Consider the following 22,654-nt stretch of genomic DNA (forward strand, 5'->3'; position numbering starts at 1 on the left):
TGATGTATAAAGAGTTTTAATAAGTTATTTAAAAATAATTAAAGAAGTTAGATAAAAATATAAAATTGATGCATGCAATATGAGGAAAAGGCACACAAGATGTTTGTGTAATTTAGTGAGAGAGAAAAAATCGAGGTGGGTAAGTGGTTGTTGATTGTTATTGACAAGAAAAGAAGGGAGAAAAGTTTCTAAAGATGCTTTTTCTTCATAAATCGAAGTGTTTCTTACTCTTTCTTCACTCACTCCCTCTCTCTCTCTCTCCAATCTCTTCCCCTATATTCACGCCGTGCTCACTTCCAAAAGCAAAATCATAACACATTCCACACACAAAACAACACCACTCCTAGTTTTCTATTAATCCAAACCATTTTCTCTCTTTCTCTCTTCTGCTTTGGTCACAACCACACAGAAAAAAGAACAAAACATGACTGAGCTATCCTTCTCAAACACTCCCACCAAGAAGAATGAGTTATCCAGTAACCTCTTCTCCATCTTCTTCAACTTCTGTTTCTCCATTTTTTCTCACCCTTTGTACTTCTCCTACTTCATCTTCTTCTCCCCTTACCTCCTCAGGCTCCTCTCTTTCCTCTCCCCTCTGTTCATCACCACAGCCCTTCTCCTTGTTGCCCTTCTCACTTTCACTCCCAACAATCTTGTTCAGGACAAGTGTGGTTCCGAGCCTTCTGAGTCCAAGTGGGGCATTCTTCTTTCTGTCTTGCAATATTTTCTTGCATGGCTGCACTCCAAGGCTGATGAGATGGATGAGGAAATGGGGTTGCTAGGCGAGGTTGAAGCATATCTTGTCATGTTCCAAGCATCAATCTTTGAAGTGTTTGAGCCTAAGTCAGAAGGCTTTGAAGCAGTTGAAGCAGTTGAGTGCTTAACTGAAGCAAGAGAAGATTCTTGTCCAATTGGAGATCCAAAGCCCAGTGCCAAGTTGGATGAAAACCTTGTTCCACAGCCAAAGTTCGATTTTCCGTTGGAAGATTTGCCTATATTTAGTGCCCGACAGAGTTTTGAACAAGATTGTCCCCAAAGGAAGATACATGAGGAGAAGCAAACAGTGTTAGATGAAGACCCAGTTGAAAAAGTTGATGAAGTGGAAGCCACTGTGCCAGTTGTAGAAGTCAAGAGCCTAGAAAGCTTGTTCCAAGAAAATGAAGGGTTAGAAGAATTGTGTTGTGAAAAGGAGCAGAAAGAAGTGAGGCCACTGATTACTGAGTTCAATAAAGTTGAAGAAAGTAAAGAGAAATTGGCCTTGAGAAGTGGATCCAAAGTGAATCCTATGAGTGATGGGGAATTTGGGTTTGGTGCATCAGGGAGAGTGAAGTCTTTATCACAGAGACTAGAAGCAAAGATTGGGAGTCCAGAAAGCAAGTGGGTGTACAGTGGGTGCAATGATGGGGGTTTTGGTTCAATGAGAGTGGAGAAAGAGTGGAGGAGGACTTTGGCCTGCAAGCTGTTTGAGGAAAGGCACAATGCAGATGGGAGTGAAGGAATGGACATGCTTTGGGAGACTTATGAGACAGAGTCCAACAAGGTTGTGCAGAAGAGCAAGAGCAAGAAAGGGAAGAAGGGTGAGGTTGAGAAAAGTGAGGATGAGGAAGAGGAAGAGGAGGAGATGGAGGGTAAGTTGTGCTGTTTACAGGCTCTGAAATTCTCAACAGGGAAGATGAATTTGGGAATGGGAAGGCCTAACCTTCTCAAATTCTCCAAGGCCATCAAAGGCATTGGATGGTTGCACCATGTTGGCAAGCATGGCAGAAAAAGTAGCCATTCAAATTAGATTTTGCTTTTACTTTATTTTTTTGTGACTTTGATAAGACACAAATTGTGCATTTCTTTGATTACGATGATGATGATCAGAAGTAAATATTTTGTATGTCAATATAATGCCCTTTCCTTTTCTCATCTTCTTCACAGTTTGATCCTTAAAATCACAATTTGTGCTGTTGTGATTATAAGCAACTACATGTCTACACAAGTTCTATTCCAAACCGGTTAATAAGTTTGTTGAACTGTGTTGATAATTAGAAACAGTTTCATCTTTGGAGGTTGAAGGGGAAGAAAAGGGGGTGAATTCATTTTTATGTTTTCATAGCTACAATAAAGAGACAAAATGTTACAAAAATTTGGTAAGGATAGTTTAGATCATGCAAAGAAAATAACTGGAAACATCAATGAGAAGAGTATATATTGTGTATATAGTATGCTTTTTAGTTAAAAAATAAAAAGAGAAAGGCCAAGAAAATTTTTGGAGAATCCAAATTCTTAATTAATTGAGTCATAGCATGGTAAACAATATCTTCGAAGATTTGATGTTGTTGTTATTGTTTTATTTCTTTAAAAAAATATCAATTTAAAAAATAAATGTTAAAATGAAAATTAGTATTTTTACCGTTTTTTTTAATACTCTAAATTTCTCTCTAAACACTTTATAAATTAAATTTAACTTATAAATAAATTAGCTTGTAAATAATTTATATTAATTTTTCCATTTTTTTTATTTTTAATTTATAAAAATCAAGTTTAATTATGAAAAATAATATTTTATGTTTTTTTCTATATATGGGATATTTGATAGGAAAAATAATTAGTTTTCTAAAAATTTAAGTTGGAAAACATTTTTTCTCAAATTTGGTTTACTTTTAAAAACATAATATATTTCTAGTGGTAAAAAATGTTTCTGAATAACTATTTTTTCTCAAATTTCTTATAAACAAATTCTTGTAGAAGAAATCAAAACCTATAGCTTGCGGTCATTTAAAAAAAGTTTTTATTAAAAAACAAGATGGTCATTTTACGGAGTCATTTAATGTGATAATGACTTAAAAAGTTAGTAAAAGCAAAACATTTCAATTTCTAAAAAGCTATAAAAAAAAAACATTTACGACAGTTTTTCATCACCTAATAAAAGCAATACTTTATACTTAACTAAACAAAATTTAAACATTGATTAAAATTACAAATCTCAAGATTAACGATTTCTAAAAGATATATGATCATATAAAATGAATAAAAAATTCCCTGGTATCTATCAATCATCTTTCAAGTGATTATGACAAAAAAAAAATTGAAGAAATACAAATTTACAACACAAGTTATATGAACTTTTCTTATTCTACTTCATGATGAAGAGATAGAAATGATTAAACATTTGGAGTGTTGAAAGAAAGTTATGATTATAATTAAGATGCATGGTGTTGTTACATGAGGACCCTGCATGTAAGGTATCTCTCACATGCTATGGTGTTGTTATGTGAGGGTGGTGGATGGTGGTTGCATCCAACACTGTGTTGATTTGAAAAATCTTTATCAAACTTGTTTTTGTAGTACATTAATTGATGCACCCAATTGTGAAAACGGTTAAGATGTCATTTCCTTCTATCAAAAACACTTAATGATGTGAATTATGAGGTAGGGTATGAGCAAAGTAGCATGAACTACTTCTTATCTTCTCACTCTCTTTCATTTTGTCAAGGATCTCAATCATCATGTCATTGCTAAACATAAGGTGGTTAGGGTCAAAAGGAATAACATTTTTTAGATTATGGTAGCAAATTGAATTTTAAACCTTACTGTGTAATCCAAAAAACTTTTAGATATAGCAATACAAAACAATAATAGAACAAGTATAGGAAAAAACTCAATTTTTTTTTTCTCAAAATGTTTTCTAAAGTATATCTTATTACTAACTTCACTTCCTGCTAACAAGAAAAAGACTAAAATACCCTTTCTCACTAAATTATAGGGTGCTGGAAGAAAATAACTAAAAGGTAAATGTGGTCACTTTTGAAAAAATTGGAGTGCAAGAAAAAACTATGGACGGGCAAGAAACAAAAGCCCCACAGGCATTTGGGAAAATCTATGAAAAGCCCAATCCAACAAAAGGCCTCAGTAGGCTTTCTGGGTCTCCTTCTTGGGCTCACAGGTTAAGCCTCTGATGAGGCAGCCTCTTCCTGCACCACCAGAAATTTCTTCTTGTACTTCTATAAATTCTTGTATTTCTTTTTTTTTTCATCTGTAATTGTTAGTTGTTAGTGGTGGAAATTGAACCCACAATCTCTTTTTGTATTTCTTTTAATCTGAAAAATAAATTTCGTATTTTAAAATACGTAATTTAAAATTTATTTTTTATTTTGAAACATATAAACTGCATAATCTAAAAAGAATAAAATTATTCTAAATTGTATAATCTAAAATATATGTGTATTCTAGATTATAATTTTTTTTTCATTTTATATGATGAAATATATAATCTAAAATATAAAAAATTGTATTCCAAATAATAAAAAATTAGTGGGATTGCAAAAATGCCCCTCTCGTGATTGAGATGCGTCACAGAAACTTTTGGTTGAGATCTGCTAAAGTCTGCATAATCTTAAAACTCTACTTGTTCTCATATTTGTTGTTGTTCCAACCTTATATAATTCATTTATTTTGTGTTTTTCTCTTAACTCTGCAAAGTAAATGGTTCACACCTCTAATCTATAACTACCAAGACTTTTTCTCTCACATTATTTTAACAATATCTTTGAAGATTGATCACAAAGCACTAACATTGGAAAGTTTGCTCACATTCCAATATCATAAAAAAAAAAATAATAACTAACTTATTACCAGATTGATTTCTAATTCAAATTCAGAAAGTGTTGAAGTTGATAACTTAATGCAACTTTAGTTTTCAGTCTTTTGGTTAATGGTGCTACACCCAATTGGAGTACCAACCATGAATTTCAGATATAATTTTAGGTATAAACCATTTGCATGCCAATTGGTGGCAATATGCCAATCTAAAAAGTCAAAATAACACTTCAAATAAAAGACAAAAGACATTCATAATGTGCCGAAAAATCATTTTTTTAGTTTACGTCAAACAATAATGAAGCATTTTTAAGGTTAATCAAGCTACTTGAATCATGTTTGGTCGTAAGGCAATACAGTGGTTTCATGTCACTGGAACGGGACAAATTAAAAAAAAAAAATGGTTAGTTTTGATGTTTTAAAAATTACTGTTATTCTGTTAAAATTCAAATTTGTATCTACAATGATTCTTTGTTCATTACATTTAAAATTAGAAAGTAGTAATAATTTGGGTATTTTAAACAAGGTTGTATATTTACATGTTAAAATTAAAATTTGTAGGAATAGAAGGTTCTAATTTATTATTTTATCATGAGTCTCAAAATGTTACACTTGCTTAGTAGTATCTCACCCTCAATAGCATGAAAGCAAATTCTATCTACTTTTAAATGGGAAAAAAAAATCATGTTTTCTTCTTTTTTTCATATTAATTAACTTCTGTTTATTCTTTATGTTAATAATCTTTCTTGGGATTTCGTTTCATGCAAATGTTTGATCCTGTTTACTTACTTTCGTTTTTTCTGCATTTTTTTTTTTGTTTTTTTGTTTTTTTGTTGTTGTTGCATGTTATTGTAAAAATATTTAATTGAAACACGACATTTAATGAAACTTATTTCATAATATAATTTAATAACATAATACTAATAATAACAAATTAATATATATACTTATATTCAATATAATATTTTATTTAATTTTTTGTTTTTTTAACAATTGATATTTTAGTGATATGATAGAGTGTATTATTCAAGTCAAACTATAATAAAAATATTTACATTTAGTTATATATTTTTCAACTAGGTTTTTTGAGTATGGTAAATTATTATAAATTTATCAAATAATAGATTTTTTAATTAATTGATTAGCGTAATATGTATGAACGAATCGAAGTTAGAGAAAATATATATAATTTAATAAAATTTTAAAAATCAAGTTAAAAAGCAGTACAATTTGAACATTTTTAACAGGAACAAAATAATTATTTTTTATAAAACCTATTTCAATTTTAATAAGGAAAATCATTTGTTGACAAAATTTTTTTGACAAATTTAACAAACTTTCTATAATAGAATTAAATACACTAATATTTTATTTTTTCTAATTAAAATAAAATAATAAAATAGTACGTTTTTTTATTTAAAAGTGTAGTTTGTAAATTTTGTTAAAATTTTGTTTGTAAAAATATCATTACTCTTTTAATAAATCATGCACAATCTCTTTGTTAAGGCACTTTGTTAGTCTTTGGTTTATGTGTTTTCAATTAGGTTCTTGTTAGCAAGGTTTTAGTTAGTTTTTAAGTGCTTATTCATGTGTATGATCTTCTTTATATTCCTTGATATATGTTGAATACTAAATAAATATAAATAATTTTTTTCTTTTTCTGTCTTTTAGAGTTCAAATTCTTTTCTAAATTTTTTATGTTATATTATATTGTGTCTTCAAAATATATTGATGTTGGTATTTTGAAAATCTTTTTAGTATATTTTAAAACATCAAAATCAGTATCCATCGGTGTATTTTGAAAACACAGTAGATGAACAACACATAAAAACCTAACAGAGAATCCAAAATTATGTCTCTATCATTCACGTTTTTCTAGTTTACATCTTATACATTAATATAGTATTAAGAGATTGAATTTTGACCATGATTTCCGCTCATTAAAGGATTACTATGAACCTACAAAAATTTTCTTATCAAGTTTCTTTCCCTAATTCACATTTTCCATCTGCTTTCACTCTATATTTTCCACCTTAGTCCTAATCATAACCCACTTGAAAGGAACTTTGGAATTGAGATTTTTTTTTTGTATTTCTCATTTGAGACTCCTAAAAGGGGACTTAATCCAAGGTTGGTCCATGAGCCATTGCCAAATTGACATCTCTAGTCTCGATACATCTTAAGAAATATTAAAAAAGCTTAATGTATATTAGTCAGTGACTTTAGGCCAAGATAAGGAAACTGAAAAGTACTAAGAAAGATTAAAGCATTGCTACCTTCATTCTTCTTGAAATCAAGATAACTATGGACTCTCTTATTGCAATCGGATCTTAGAGTACTGAAGAAAAGCATATTGGAGCCATTCTTGATGACCTACTTAAAGAATACAATGTTTTTGTTATTGCTATTATATGTCTCGTTGATTGCATAAGAAGAAAGGTTATAGAAACAAAAAACAATCGATCCCACGATTCAAGCTAATGTAGCTGCTACCTTTTGGACCAATAACAATAATCAGTACACTCACAATAAACTAAACAATTGCAATGGTCATGGTTTTTACCATAAATAATTATTCTACAAGAGAAAATCACTCATTCGATCGAGAAAACGACAATGTAGTAATTGATAATTTTTTCACAAGCCAAGAACTCTAAACATTTCTTATAATATCAAATGAAAATTAAGACAACAATTTAACATAGTTTCATCATATATTTTCTAAACTTAATCCGAAATACTTTAATTAACAATGTAAAGCAAAACAATAAACCAACATGACATCAAATAATCTTCAACCAAATAAGATCTTAACATAAAATACAACTAATGTAACTCATGTAAGCATGAACGCAGAATATGATCCTATAATTGATTCTAACAATCAATCATAAACAATATCCCATACTGATAATCATGCTGTAAAAGTAAACGGAAGGGTACCTGAATTGGCCATAATGATAATATTAGAGAGCACTAATGATACAGTGATCTTCCTCCTGTAGAGCACCTTTATTTCCCTTTGGTTTTCTCTCTTGATGGGAATAGGGAGAAAGGAACAGGAAGAGTACGTTATGACTCTGTGTGTGCTCTCAGAAGGGGACCACGACCATTTATAAAATTACTTAAGTTTTAGTATTTCTAATTTGGCCCTTCATCAAATTAGAAATTACTAACTTGTCTCTACACAATATTTATTTTCATGACATATGCCTCTAGCCAAATCTTTAATTTAGTCAGATCACTTTATTATTTGGCTTTATAAATAATGGCCCTAACACATTTAATTATGTATCATATATATGCATGACCCAAAATTACTAACAATCTCCCACTGGTCACAAATATATATGTACTTACAACCTTATAAATGTGTTAGACTTTATGAGCTCAAAATTGCCATTATATTACTCGAGCATACTCCAAAAGTCTCGTCCATTGATTATATCAGTATGTAGAACCAAACTAGTTTTTCATTGCATCAATCGCAACTAAAACCAATAATGATCACTAATCCTGACCCAACCAAATGACATGGATTCATCATGAAATGTGTAGCATGAAAAATTATGTGAAGGTGATCTGTATATACACATTTATTTTTAACTGGTCCAAACTTTAACTTAATGAGATCAATATAAAAACTTAATGTACAAAGTGTAAAATTAAAACCACATATATAAATAACCAAATATGTCTGAAAGTTTAATGTATGCATACAAGAAATTAAACATGGAACATAAAACATATAAAAATGACTATCTCCCACTAAACCTCAGATTCCTCAAATTGTAAAACACCCATGTGAGCAACATGCTCATGAAAGACCTTGGGTGGAAGTCCTTTAGTTAGAGGATCTGTAATCATGGAGTTTGTCCCTAAATGTTCTATGGAAATCTGTCCACTCTGTACTCTTTCTTTAACAATTAGGAACTTAATGTCAATGTGCTTCGACTTAGTCGAGCTCCTATTGTTGTTGGAATACAATATAGCTGATTTATTGTCACAATATAACTTAAGTGGTCTTTCAATGCTTTCCACAATTTTCAGCCCTGTGACAAAATTTCTCAGCCATATCCCGTGATTAGATGCCTCATAACATGCTACAAATTCTGCTACCATGGTGGATGAAGTTGTAAGGGTTTGCTTGGCACTGCGCCAAGAAACCGCACCACCTGCCAACATAAAAATGTAACCTAAAGTAGATTTTAAGCTATCTTGACATCCTGCAAAATCTGACTCAGAAAACCCAATGATCTCCAACTGGTCTGACCTCCTATATGTGAGCATATAACCTCTTATTCTCTTTAAATATCTCATGACCCTCTTTGCTGCTTTCTAATGGTCCATTCCTAGATTACTTAAGTATTTGCCTAGAACCCCAACTATGTATGCTATGTCTGGACGCGTACATACTTGGGCATACATCAAACTTCCTACAACTGACACATAAGGAATCTCCTGCATTTCCTCAATTTCCAAATTTCCATTTGGGCACTGATTGAGACTGAACTTGTCTCCCTTAGCAACTGGAGTATCCCCGGATTTACATTCATGCATGTTAAACCTTTTAAGAACTTTATCGATATAGCTCCTTTGTGATAATCCTATAATACCCCGAGATCGATCTCGGTGTATCTTTCCTAATACAAATGAGGCGTCACCAAAATCTTTCATTTCAAAATTCTTTGACAGAAATTTGTTAGTTTCGTGCAATATGCCTATATCATCAGTGGCAAGCAGAATGTCGTCAACATACAAGATCAGGAAAATAAACTTGCTCCCCTTAGACTTGTGATACACACAATCATCAACAAGATTCATCTCGAAGCCAAATGAGAGAATTACTTGATAAAATTTATGGTACCATTGACGGGATGCTTGTTTTAGTCCATAAATGGATTTAGTCAATTTGCAAACCATATTCTTTGGGTCTCCCGACACAAAATTTTCTAGTTGCACCATATAGATCGTCTCGTCAATGTCACCATTGAGAAACGTCGTTTTGACATCCATTTGATGAAGTTCCAAATCATAATGTGCAACAAGAGCCATAAATGTCCTAAAAGAGTCTTTTGATGAAACTGGAGAAAAAGTCTCTTTCAAGTCAATCCCTTCTTTTTTAGTAAATCCCTTAGCTACAAGACGAGCCTTATACCTCTCCACATTACCGTTAGAATCCCGTTTGGTCTTAAATAACCGTTTACAACCAATGGGTTTCACACCTTCTGATAATGGGACAAGTTCCCAAACCTTATTATCTTGCATGGATTTATACTCTTCCCTCATTGCTTCAATCCATTTTTCTGAATTAGGATCCTGTATGGCTTGACGGACGGTGATTGGATCATCTTCCTCCAAAACAAATTTCATAATCTGATTCTTCCCCCCAAACTCAATATCCTCAAAGAATGTAGCAGTCCCTATCTCAAAAATTGTCTTTAATAGGGGATCATAAAATTTATATCCCCTGGATCTCTCAGAATAACCAATAAAGTAACTACTTACTGTTCGGGAGTCCAATTTCTTTTCATTTGGCTTATAAGGCCTTGCCTCAGTTGGACAACCCCACACATGACAATGCTTTAGACTAGGCTTTCGCCCAATCCAAAGCTCATAAGGTGTTTTAGTAGTTGCTTTAGTTGGTACTCTATTTAGAATATAAGTTGTCGTCTTTAGTGCCTCTCCCCAAAGTGACTCTGGTAAGGTGGAATGACAAATCATACTCCTTACCATATCCTTAAGAGTTCGGTTTCGTCTTTCAGCTACACCATTCATACTGGGTGATCCCGGCATGATGTACTGTGGGACAATTCCACACTCCTCTAGGTACCTGGCAAAAGGTCCTGGACGCTGTTCACCTGATCCATCATATCTACCATAGTACTCACCACCACGGTCAGATCTAACAGACTTAATTCTTTTGTTGAGTTGATTTTCAACTTCAGCTTTAAAAGATTTGAACACATCCAAAGACTGTGACTTTTCATGTATAACAAATAAGTATGCATATCTTGAGTAATCGTCTATGAATGATATAAAGTATTGTTGACCATTCCAAGAAGATGTAGGAAATGACCCACAAATATCCGTATAAATCAACTCTAAGACGTCTAAAGCTCTATATGCACCTAATCTCTTCGCTTTGGTCTGTTTGCCCTTAATGCATTCAACACAAACATCAAAGTTTGTTAAGTCAATGGACTCTAAGATTCCATTTGACACAAGTCGTTCAACTCTATTTTTAGAGATGTGACCTAAGCACTTGTGCCATAATGCTCCTGATTGAGTATTGTCAATTTTACGTTTAGTACCATGAGATTCTGTATGGAGGGTTTCATTATAGGTGGTCATAGTATCAAGCAAATATAGATTATCATAAGCCAAAAGTGAACCAGTTCCAACAATATTTGAATTAAAAGACAAACTAAATTCATTGTTCCAGATTTGTCCAAATAAGAAACTGAAATTAAATTCCGTCTAAATGACGACACAACAAAAGTGTCTTTCAAATCCAAATAAAAATCAGTACATAATAATAATCTAAAATGCCCAATAGCCTCCACCTCCACTGATTTGCCATCTCCAACATATATCCATCTTTCAGAATCAGTTGGCTTATGGTAGTTTAGGCAACCCTTCATAGAAACATTGATGTTAGTAGTTGCACCTGAGTCTAACCACCAAGTGTTACTAGGTACTGACGCTAAATTGACCTCAGAACAGACCAAAGTAAGAAACATACCTTTCTTTGCACGTTAAGCATGATATTTGTCACATTTCTTCTTTACATGTCCAGTCTTATTGCAAAAGAAACATTTGCTTTCCTGAAATTGTTTTTTTTGTTTTGGACCCTTAGCAGCTTCCTTCTTGGGATCCTCCGATCTCTTTCTTTTGCCCTTATTAGCCTTTGAGGTGCTTGCAAAATGAGCACTTTCTGTCTTGTCTTGCTTTTGTCTTTCCTCTTCTTGCACACAATATGAAATAAGCTCATTAAGAGATCATTTATCCTTTTGACAGTTATAAGATACTTTAAACTGATTAAACTGTGCAGGAAGAGAAATCAACACCAAATGAATGAGCAAATCTTTTGAGATTTCAAGCTTTAGTGCCTTGAGTTTGAAGACAATATTAGACATGCTCATAATATATTCCCTGATATTTCCTTTGCCTTAATATTTCATGGAGATCAAGTTCTGAAGAAGAGTACTTGCCTCCGCCTTATCGCTTTTTGCAAAGCGCTTCTCAATCTCAACAAGGAATTCTTTGGCAGTTGTAATGTCTTCAGAAACAGTGCCCCTAAACACCTTTGGGATGTCGCGCCTAATGATCATTATGCTCATGCGGTTTGAGCGATCCCACTTCTCATGATCCCTCCTCTGTTCAGGAGTACTTTCCACCGTAAGAGTAGGGGGTTCCTCAGTCCTTAACGCAAGATCCAGATCCATGCAGCCAAGAATAATTTCAATATTCTCCTTCCAGTCCTTAAAATTTGTTCCATTGAGGATCAGAACAGAATTCACATTGGTAGATACAAAAGCAACTGAAGCTATATATATAAAACTAGAGGAATAACTTATTATGCTCATATAATAAAATAAATCATTATAAAAATATTCAAATAATGGTTTAACCCATTCCAAAACACCCAATGCACCATTAATATCAAGTCTTTGGACAGTAATATTAACTGCTAGAGGTATCTGGTTGTAATGATCAAACATTGATAATAAAGCACGTCCAACAACAAAATATATTCTAAAATAAATAAAATTATTTATATTCTAAAATATAAATCCTTATGTTCAAATGTCTTGAACCCAAAATTCAAAATTAATTAAAATAATTTACTTCAATTAGGGTTTTAAGAAACCATAGGATTCTCAATTTGGGGTTTTTCTCCAAAAAACAAAATTGGGATTAAGGGTTTCAGAATTAGGGATTAAGGGTTCTGAAGAGAAATTAATTAAATTAACCAAAGACAAACATGAATCAAGTATGGGTGGCTCTGATACAACATGTAAGCATGAACGCAGAATATGATCCTATTATTGATTCTAACAATCAATCATAAACAATATCCCATACTGATAATCATGTTGTAAAAGTAAAGGGAAGTGTACCTGAATTGGTCATAACTTCCCTTTGATTTTCTCTCTAGATGGGGATAGGGAGAAAGGAATATGAAGAGTACGTTATGACTCTGTGTGTGCTCTCAGAAGGGGACCACGACCATTTATAAACTGAATTATTTTAAGTTTTAGTATTTCTAATTTGGCCCCTCATCAAATTAGAAATTACTATCTGATCTCTACACAATATTTATTTTCATGACATATGCCTTTAGCTAAATCTTTAATTTAGTCAGATCACTTTATTATTTAGCTTTATAAATAATGACCCTAACACATTTAATTATGTATCATATATATATATATATATATATATATATATATATATATATATATATATATATATATATATATATATATATATATATATATATATATATATATATATATATATATATATATATATATATATATATATATATATATATATATATATATATATATATATATATATATATATATATATATATATATATATATATATATATATATATATATATATATATATATATATATATATATATATATATATATATATATATATATATATATACATAACCCAAAATTACTGACAATTCACTCATAACTAAACAAAATCACTAAAATCTATGAAACATTTAACTAACTTTCCAATAAAAATTCTAACAACCCCTAATTCACAAAAGAAACTCAAACACGTCCAAAAAACTCTATTGTCAAACCAAATATATCACTTCAATATTAAATTAGTAGAGATTAATTTTTTTTTTCAACATATGTTAGTTGTTTTTTATATTTATTAATGGAGGAGTAGAACACACAATCTCTCACCTCTCTCTAAATTCTCTCACCTCTCTCTAAATTTACTAAATCAACCTTATTTTTTTGGTTATTTATAGATTATTAAACCCACTAAATCTACAATATTTCTCTTTCTTTTCTTCCATCTAACTAAAAAGTATTTTTAACACTCCTAATAAAGATTAATTGTTGCCGTCAAATTTCACACATAAATATAAATGATTTGTAAACAAATAATTTAAAGAAAAGAGCCAAGAAAGTCTTCCTCTGAATAATTATGATGAAATGAACATCTTAAAAGAAAAAGTAAAATTGAAAAAGATAACGACTTTTGTAAATTATTATATCATTTCCTTATTCAACGTGTATATATAATAACATATGCATGAGATATCTCATTTAATATACACATTTTATATGCATATTTTATCCTTAATTATATTAAAAAAAGTAAAAATAAACTATCTAAATACTAACACATAGCTTACACGTTTCAAAATCACAATCTCCTATAAACGGCTAACTACCTTTTGTGTAAATTTTTTTATCATTTTTTTTTAAATATAAAGGTTCAGATGTTTTGTAAGTTTTTGTCATAGGTGAAACGATTAATTTATAGTTCATTTTTTCAAAACTCGTATGTTTTTAAGTTATTATTTTAGGTACAAGATATTTATCGATTTTATTTGGGGAAAATTTGATAAATATCTTTTCTTATTTTATTTCTGTATTGAATGTATTGTGATTTAGTTGAGTAACAATCCAAATATAATTTAATAAACAAATATGTGATTTAAAAGTTAGAATGTGAAAAGTATCATAATTAAGAAATTAAAATTGAATTAATAAGACAAAGAATAATTTAATTTTACTTAATGAATGTTTTAGTAATAAAAGATTGTAACTTTATGTTTTGTTTTGTAAATTAAGCGGCTGACTAATCAATATGCTAAAATGGATGTTTCCACTCTGGAAATTAGAAAAAGAAAACAACATTTGGTGGGTAACAGGCAACCGGAGTAAAAAGTAACGCGGAATTGAGAGCAAAAAGGTGACGGTGGGAAAGTAGAGCCGACACTACCGGAGATCACAGGTTGAGGTTCACTGGAATGTCGGCAACACACATAATATGAAATTATTTATTGAGATAATCTACGTTAAATAATATTCCGTAGTAAAATAGCACTTATACTTTCTATAATTTTTCAAATGAATATTTATTTCTTTCATATTTTGACAGATTACTATTTATATTTTTTGTGCTTTTAACAAAACCACACCCACTTTTTCTTTTTGATAAAAGTTAAAATATTACAATTTTATTTTACACAGAAAAAATCACTACTTTTATATTTTAAAACTAATGTTTTATTTAAATTACGATTTGTATATTAAAATTTAGGAAGGTGAGTATATTTTTTTAAAAAAAATATAAAATATCAAACTATGTTCTTTGGAAATTTTCCGAAAAAGATCATTACATTATTCTCAAAAATATACCTGAACAAAATTTAATTTACCATAATACATGCATATATATTTAAAAACTTGAAAAGATATCAATGATAATTTGTTAAAAATATAAACAAAATAAAATTTAATATTGATTTAGTATTTTAATTTGTTGTTTTATTTTATTTTAGTCCTTTCAATATTTTAAAAATATTTAATTTAATCTTTTTATTAGATTTGATTCAATTTAGTCTTTTTTAAATGACTTAATTTTATTGTTTTTCATTTCAAACAAAATTTCTAATTAAGTTTAATAAAAACTTATATAATCATATTAAAATAATTTCTATAAATTTATATATCAGATTATTTTATTTAAAGATAAAAAAATTAAATATTTAAATGAAGTGTAAAAAGTTAAAAAATTTAAATATTTATGTGAAGTAATTTGATATATAAATTATAAAAAATAAATTTAAATAGGTATATGTAGATTGATTACTAATTTGATTTTAATTCGTCTAAGATAAAAATTGAATAGTTTAAGAAAAATTAAATTAAATTAAATAAAAGATAATAAAGAAACTGAATAAAATATTTTAAAATATTAGAACACTAAATTAAATAAAAAATAATAAAAAGAACAAACTAAAAGTAACAAAATTAAAAAACTAAATTACTAGTTAAGTCATAAAATGAAAAATTCATTAAAAAAATGTGCGTAGCGTAACCTAAATTAATGGAGATGACTATAATTTTTTTTATAATAATTATTTAAACATAAAATTAATTAATTAATTAATTGTTAAACCTGTTAAGTCGTTTTATTGTTTGATAATGTTGCTTTTATAACAAAGTAATAAACACTTAACCTGTTCTAGAAAAATACTATATAAGTAGTATTTTGCTTTTACCTTTTTTTAATATTTTGTATAATAATATTTAAAGTTAAATTCAACTATAAAATGTCAAATCCGAGCTTTGTTTCTGTCTCTCTTTGAGAAGAAGAGAGAGTGAAAGAGAGAATCTGAGTGCATGTTTTTGAGAGTCCACTGGAGTTGAGTGCTGCCTCTTCTCTCTGATTTCGGGGTTCTCTCATACCAAAATGGTGAATCCTCGGATTCCCCGTTCAAGGATCCCAACCTTCACACTTTTCACTTCTGTTATATCATTAGCTCTCTGCACTTTCTTCGTCCTCTCTTTTCTCTTCACTACCCATTCTTATTCTTCCAATCAACACCACTTCACGGTAAGCTAATGTTCTTTCTGTGTTTGGTTAATTTTCAACCTTTTTTATGTATATTTTTTTCTCTGCTGTGTTCTTTTCCGGGGAGCAATTTTTTTTTTTTTGCAATTTCTTAGATTTCTGGATTTTTCTTTTTCTTTTTGGGTTAATTTAATTGGGAGAAAAAATTGGTGGGGTGGAGTTAGTTTTGGATCTTATTGTACGGGTTCAAATGGGTCGGATCCGATTCTTTCCGGATCTAGTGTTAGGTTTGATTCTGCTGATTTTCATGCAATGTTACTCGAAGTGAAAAAAGTTTGTGTTTTCTATTATGGGAAAGTACAGAGATTAAGCTTGGATGTTAATCTGTTGTTGTGCTTTTGAACTGGGCTTTAAGTGTTCTAACTTTCTCGGTTACAGGATTTGATTTGTTTTTGTAGTCTGGGAAAATTTTAATTTCAATGTCGCTGCTTAAAAGGGAAATTTTTTTGGGGGAATGTACAAGATTGTTGTTGTGCTTTGGAACTAGATTCGGAGTTAATTCTTTTGAGAATCAAAAAGGGTCTGTTTCGTTTTGATTTCATTTGGGTTGTTCTTGTGGTATTAATAAGTTGAAAAGTTTGGTGGTTTCATTAAATTGTTTTTGTTTGACGAAGTAAGGTTACTGATCTGTTGTTGTTGTGGTGAACTAGGGTTCTGAGGGTGGTATTTCACATGGATTTGAGTCAATAAGGAGATCCATTCTAGCTCTGAAAACAGATCCTCTGAAGCCTCGACTGGACCAGATTCGTAAGCAAGCTGATGATCATCGTTCTTTGGCTCTTGTGTATGCTTCCTATGCACGCAAACTCAAGCTCGAGAGCTCAAAGCTTGTCAGGATTTTCGCAGAGCTATCAGTGAACTTCTCAGATCTAATGAAAAAACCTCAATACAGGACTCTTTTCAGCAGTGATGCATCCCCTGTTGATGAATCAGTTCTTCGACAATTGGAGAAGGAAGTGAAGGAGCGCATTAAGTCCACACGCCAGGTGATTGGCGATGCCAAGGAATCCTTTGATAACCAGCTCAAGATTCAGAAGTTGAAGGATACGATTTTCTCAGTGAATGAGCAGTTAACCAAGGCAAAGAAGCAGGGTGCTTTCTCGAGCCTCATTGCTGCCAAGTCGATTCCAAAGAGTTTGCATTGTCTCTCCATGAGGTTGATGGAAGAGAGGATTGCCCATCCTGAGAAGTACATAACTGAGGGGAAGCCTACCCCTCCAGAAGTTGAAGATCCTAATCTGTACCACTATGCCTTGTTCTCTGACAATGTTGTTGCAGCATCTGTTGTGGTCAATTCAGCAACAAAGAATGCAAAGGAGCCGTGGAAGCATGTGTTTCATGTTGTGACTGATAAGATGAACCTTGGAGCAATGCAAGTGATGTTTAAGTTGAAGGATTATAATGGTGCACACATTGAGGTCAAGGCAGTGGAGGATTACAAGTTTCTGAACTCTTCTTATGTGCCGGTCCTTAAACAATTGGAGTCTGCTAACCTCCAGAGATTTTACTTCGAGAACAAGCTTGAGAATGCTACAAAGGACACTAATAATATGAAGTTCAGGAATCCCAAATATTTGTCCATATTGAACCATTTGAGATTCTACTTGCCAGAAATGTACCCAAAGCTGCATAAAATTTTGTTTTTGGATGATGACATTGTGGTTCAGAAGGATCTTACCGGGTTGTGGAAGATTGATATGGATGGCAAGGTTAATGGAGCTGTAGAAACATGTTTTGGATCATTCCATAGATATGCACAGTACATGAACTTCTCACACCCCTTGATTAAAGCAAAATTTAGTCCAAAAGCTTGTGCATGGGCTTATGGAATGAATTTCTTTGATTTGGATGCTTGGAGAAGGGAAAAATGCACGGAAGAATATCATTACTGGCAGAATCTGGTAATTCTCTTATCATTTTACCTCAACTTTACAGTTTCTCACTGTTTTGCATTCATAAAAATGTATTATTATAACATACAGCCCTTAGTTTATGATTGTTATTAACCCCATTTGGCATTGTTTGCTACATGCTAATGCTGTTAAATTCGATGGCATGTTAATCATTGCATCACTAGCATTGGTGCTAGAGGCTGCATAATATTCAGAAACTAAAATAGAAACAGTGACTATACATGCTATAGAATCATTCTCACACAGTCCATTTCATTTCCAATCATTGTTAACTAATCATGTTTTAACATGGTGTGCTCATGCTGGTGCAGAATGAAAACAGAACACTATGGAAATTAGGGACATTGCCACCAGGTCTGATCACATATTACTCAACAACTAAACCACTGGATAAGTCATGGCATGTTCTGGGACTAGGCTATAATCCAAGCATCAGCATGGATGAGATTAACAATGCAGCAGTGGTGCACTTCAATGGCAACATGAAACCATGGCTTGACATTGCAATGGCTCAATTCAAGCCTCTTTGGACAAAGTATGTTGACTATGAACAAGATTTCGTTCAGGCATGCAATTTTGGTAGCTAAATGGGCGAGTTTCTTCACACTTGGTGATGCTGGGATAGGTGCCTCTGCAGTTTATCTGCTGTTTAGGTTTGATATATAATGCTTATACCTTTAACGAAGTTCCGAGCTGGTGCAAGAAAAAATCTGGCTTCTTCTTTTAATTGTAAAATACTTAGTGTAGTAATTCTCTCATCTCCTCTTATTTATTTTAACATTTATGGAATAATCTTATTTAAAAGATGTGGTTGATCCTGAACAATAGTATTACTGAATTAAATGTTGTGCTTTTCACTTTTTGTCAGTTTTTATTTGTGATACTGGTAACTTTCGCATCACATATATTTGTCAAATTCTAAATCACAGAAACAGTTTGTTTAGTTGTGGTGTTTGAGCTTGCACATCTGAATTGAGGGTATCAATATCATAAATAGGGATTTCAATCCCTAAAATTACTTTTTAGATTCTTTCAGACTGATGTTTACCTTTTAAAGTGAGTTCGTAGTTTGAATAGAGGTTTCAGTGGAAGCTAAAGCTCTTTTCTAGCATGCGAATGCTTGGTCTAATGTTCTATTTTTAATTACTAATAATTCTGTTGTTAAATTTAAAGCCTTTATAAATATTTTTTTTATGAAATATTGAATTTTAAATTTTAGAGAAACTAAAAAAATTATATTTCATTATAACATACATTTATGCAATAAATAAAGTATACGATAATTTTTTTTTTTTTCGTAAATAATCATGATAACCATCAATTACCAAATACAACTAAATTAAACATAAGAATAATTTATCACAAATTAATTATTAACATATATAGAGTGTAACTTATAATTACATTTAATGTAAGAAACAATGTAGATATTTTTATGGGATTTATGAATTATCATTCTATTTTTCTGCAGACTTTTTAAAAAATTGAGGTTCAAGGAACCTACTATACTAATTAACATTTTTATATTTTCTACAACAATCTCGATTCACCCACAAAACAAATATGAATTTCAGCACACCAAAAATTTATCAAAAAATACATTAGAAATAACCTTACTATTTTTCCTAGATAATTTAATTGGACATTTCAAGATTTATCACAAATTAATATTTCATTAACATGGCATTGAATCTCAAACAATAACTTAAGATTAAGTGGTATTGTCTAATCTCTAATAAAGTTAGAGCGTCCTCTGTTTTTAGACTTTACTAATTATTATGTTACTTTATCTCTGTCAGTTTTAAATAATGATATTTTTCTCATAAATAAATATATATATATATATATATATATATATATATATATATAAAATCTATGTAATTTCATCGTAATTTTTAGTGGTTTTTTAGATTTGGATTATATAGGATGCAAATTGAATAGAAAAAGCACAATTGGTACTTGCCATTTGTTTGGCTCAAGTTTAATCTTATGGAATAGTAAAAGACAAGCATGTGTAGCACTCTCCCCTACTAAAGGTGAGTATATTGTTGTTGGACATGACTATGCACAAATCATATGGTTGAAGCATCAACTTTTGGACTATGGTGTAAGACTAAGCAAGGTACCTTTGTATTGTGATAATACTAGTGCCATCAACTTAACCAAGAATCCAATACAACATTCTAAAAACAAACATATAGAGATTAGACATCATTTCATTCGTGATCATGTTCAAAAGGGAGATTGTGAAATTCAATTTGTTAAAATTGAACATCAATTGGTTGATTTGTTTACCAAACCATTGGTTAGAGATAGGTTTAACAAGCTAAGAAATGAACTAGGTATATTAGACATCAAGAATATGGTATGATGTGTTTTTAGCATGTTAATCTTATGTATTCATGCATTGGTTTCATAAAAATCAGTTGCAATATGTAAAAATTGAAAACTGTCATATTTAACCTGTTGATTTTTAATTTCAACGTGTTGATTTCACTTAAATCTGCCTATGTTTGCACAATTCATGATCTGTCAATCTCTTTATTATGTTTACTGGACAACTTGATTCCACACATGAAAATTTTCAAATATGTTTACATAGTCGTAAAATCAATAAGCTCAATTGAATTTAACTTCTTATAATTGATTTAACATATAAAAATATATTCTTACATACTTCAAATGACATTAATAGATTACTAGGCAGAATCCACCATCATGCATCTTGTGATCACATTTTAAGAATGTCACCTCTTTAGGTTAGATGTCAATATAAGTAACCAAGCTCCTTAGGAGCTATCTGAACATAAAAAATTGTATTTGAAAAATAAATGAATAACAAAGAATTAAAAAAAATGAAAAGAATAAGAGGAGATGGAATTTTGTTTTTAACAAATGTCTCGTCATGCTAAATATTAGGATCATAATTATTTTTACCTTTCATCATATAAGGCCCACTTCAATTCTGACCCTAATGTTTAAGGGCCTGTCCTAATCTGTTGGACCTAAGGCTAACCCATAAGGTGCCTAAAACCCCAAAATCAGCCATAACCCCCTCATTCTTCTATTTTTTAGAAAACTGCTCCCCTCCTCCCTCTTAGAACTACAACAACAAGCTCTACTAGGGTTTGACTTCTATTCCTTGTCAAGCTAGCTCAACTCCTTTTCTATTTCACCTAAGTTGGTCATCGACTCATGCTTTCTATTCTTTCACTTGTTTTTCGTGGTTCCAACTAGAGTTCCTCTGAGTAACCTAGTCCTTGTTCTAGTGTTACTATTTTCAGCTCGCTAAACTGTTCTCGGAGTTGTGGTGGTCCTCTATAGGGTGCTTGTGTTGTTAGTTATCATCTATCCAGTTAAGGGAAGCTAGGGTTTCATGTTTTTAATTTATTTTGCTGGCTTTTGGTTCTGTTTCGTGCTTTTAGGTAGTTGCATGGTGCTTGCGATGATATGAAAATATATTGTGCTTTGTTCTGGGTGAATCTCTGTGTTGGCTTGCGTGAATAGTGGAGGAAGTCTGGTAGTTTCGTCTAGGCGAGCGAATCTCGCCTAAGCGAGAGTATCAGAAGTGCTCCTAGGCTTTTGCACGAGTTGTTGCTCAGACGACGAGCTCCAGTTTTGAGCGGGAAGTCATCTCGCTCAAGTGAGGAGGTCTCGCCTAAGCGAGAAAATGTGAAAGCCCCACTGTTCCATTGCTCGAGCTCTCGCCTAGGCGAAAAGAGCTCGTCTGAGCGAGAACTGGGCAGGGACGTGCTCAAGTGTTGTTTTCTTCTCTATTTTTGGTGATGGTCACATGATTGATTGGATTACTCTATTTAAAGCATGAATTTTGTGAATATGCATGTATTAAATGGTTTATGGGCTGGAAATGATGAACTTGGTATGAGTATGCTTAAGAAACATGATTGGGTGGTTAGTTGTATATGGGCATGAGATTGATATGCATGATGAACCTATGGTTGGTTGGTGAAACATGACTATGGTATTGAGTTGGACGTAATTCCATGAACCTCTTGGTGAGATCTCATGGTGGTGCCTTGTGTGATGGACGTAATTCCATGAACCTCTTGGTGAGAGTTCATGGTGGTGCCTTATGTAATGGACGTAATTCCACGATCCTCTTAGTAAGGTTTCGTGGTGGTGCCTCAACGTATATAATTAGGTAAGGATTCAAGTAAGAATTGCATCCTAAAACTCTAAAGAGTTAGTTAGTCTCACGTAGAGCATACTGACTCTGGTGAGAGTAGCAGGAGGTCCTAGTATTTGGTAGGATAATGACCTTAGATGTTTGAAGGCTAACCTTGTGCATGGTAAGGTGAAACCCATTGACAATGGCTCTATAGAGTACTAGAGGCCACTACAAATGCAAATATCCAGTGAATCCGACCGATTATATGTATCCGGATAATTGATATATTTATTTTTATTTAAATAAGCCATATAATGTATTTGGATACAAAATTCTGCAACTTTAAGGAGATTAAAACGTATTGAATTTAATATCCTTTTTTCAACAAATTCTTTCT

General features: G+C 31.5%; 2 protein-coding genes across 2 annotated transcripts; both read left to right on the forward strand.

The window, feature by feature from the left end:
* The first annotated feature begins 233 nt into the window (after nucleotides 1–233).
* LOC114184402 (acidic leucine-rich nuclear phosphoprotein 32 family B protein) lies at nucleotides 234–1,911 on the forward strand. The gene has a single exon (XM_028071713.2). It carries the CDS (start codon nucleotides 425–427, stop codon nucleotides 1,784–1,786), a length of 1,362 nt encoding a protein of 453 aa, XP_027927514.1. The 5' UTR covers nucleotides 234–424; the 3' UTR covers nucleotides 1,787–1,911.
* A 14,018-nt stretch (nucleotides 1,912–15,929) lies between these two features.
* Nucleotides 15,930–18,995, forward strand: QUA1 (Nucleotide-diphospho-sugar transferases superfamily protein). The gene is made up of 3 exons (XM_028072378.2): nucleotides 15,930–16,197; nucleotides 16,866–18,116; nucleotides 18,440–18,995. The coding sequence occupies exons 1-3, from the start codon at nucleotides 16,054–16,056 to the stop codon at nucleotides 18,713–18,715; spliced, it is 1,671 nt and encodes a 556-aa protein (XP_027928179.1). The 5' UTR covers nucleotides 15,930–16,053; the 3' UTR covers nucleotides 18,716–18,995.
* The last annotated feature ends 3,659 nt before the right edge of the window (nucleotides 18,996–22,654 follow it).

This window comes from Vigna unguiculata, chromosome 5 (assembly GCF_037176805.1).
Source record: "Vigna unguiculata cultivar grain cowpea cultivar isolate G323 ecotype 2 chromosome 5, ASM3717680v1, whole genome shotgun sequence".
NCBI lineage: Eukaryota > Viridiplantae > Streptophyta > Magnoliopsida > Fabales > Fabaceae > Vigna > Vigna unguiculata.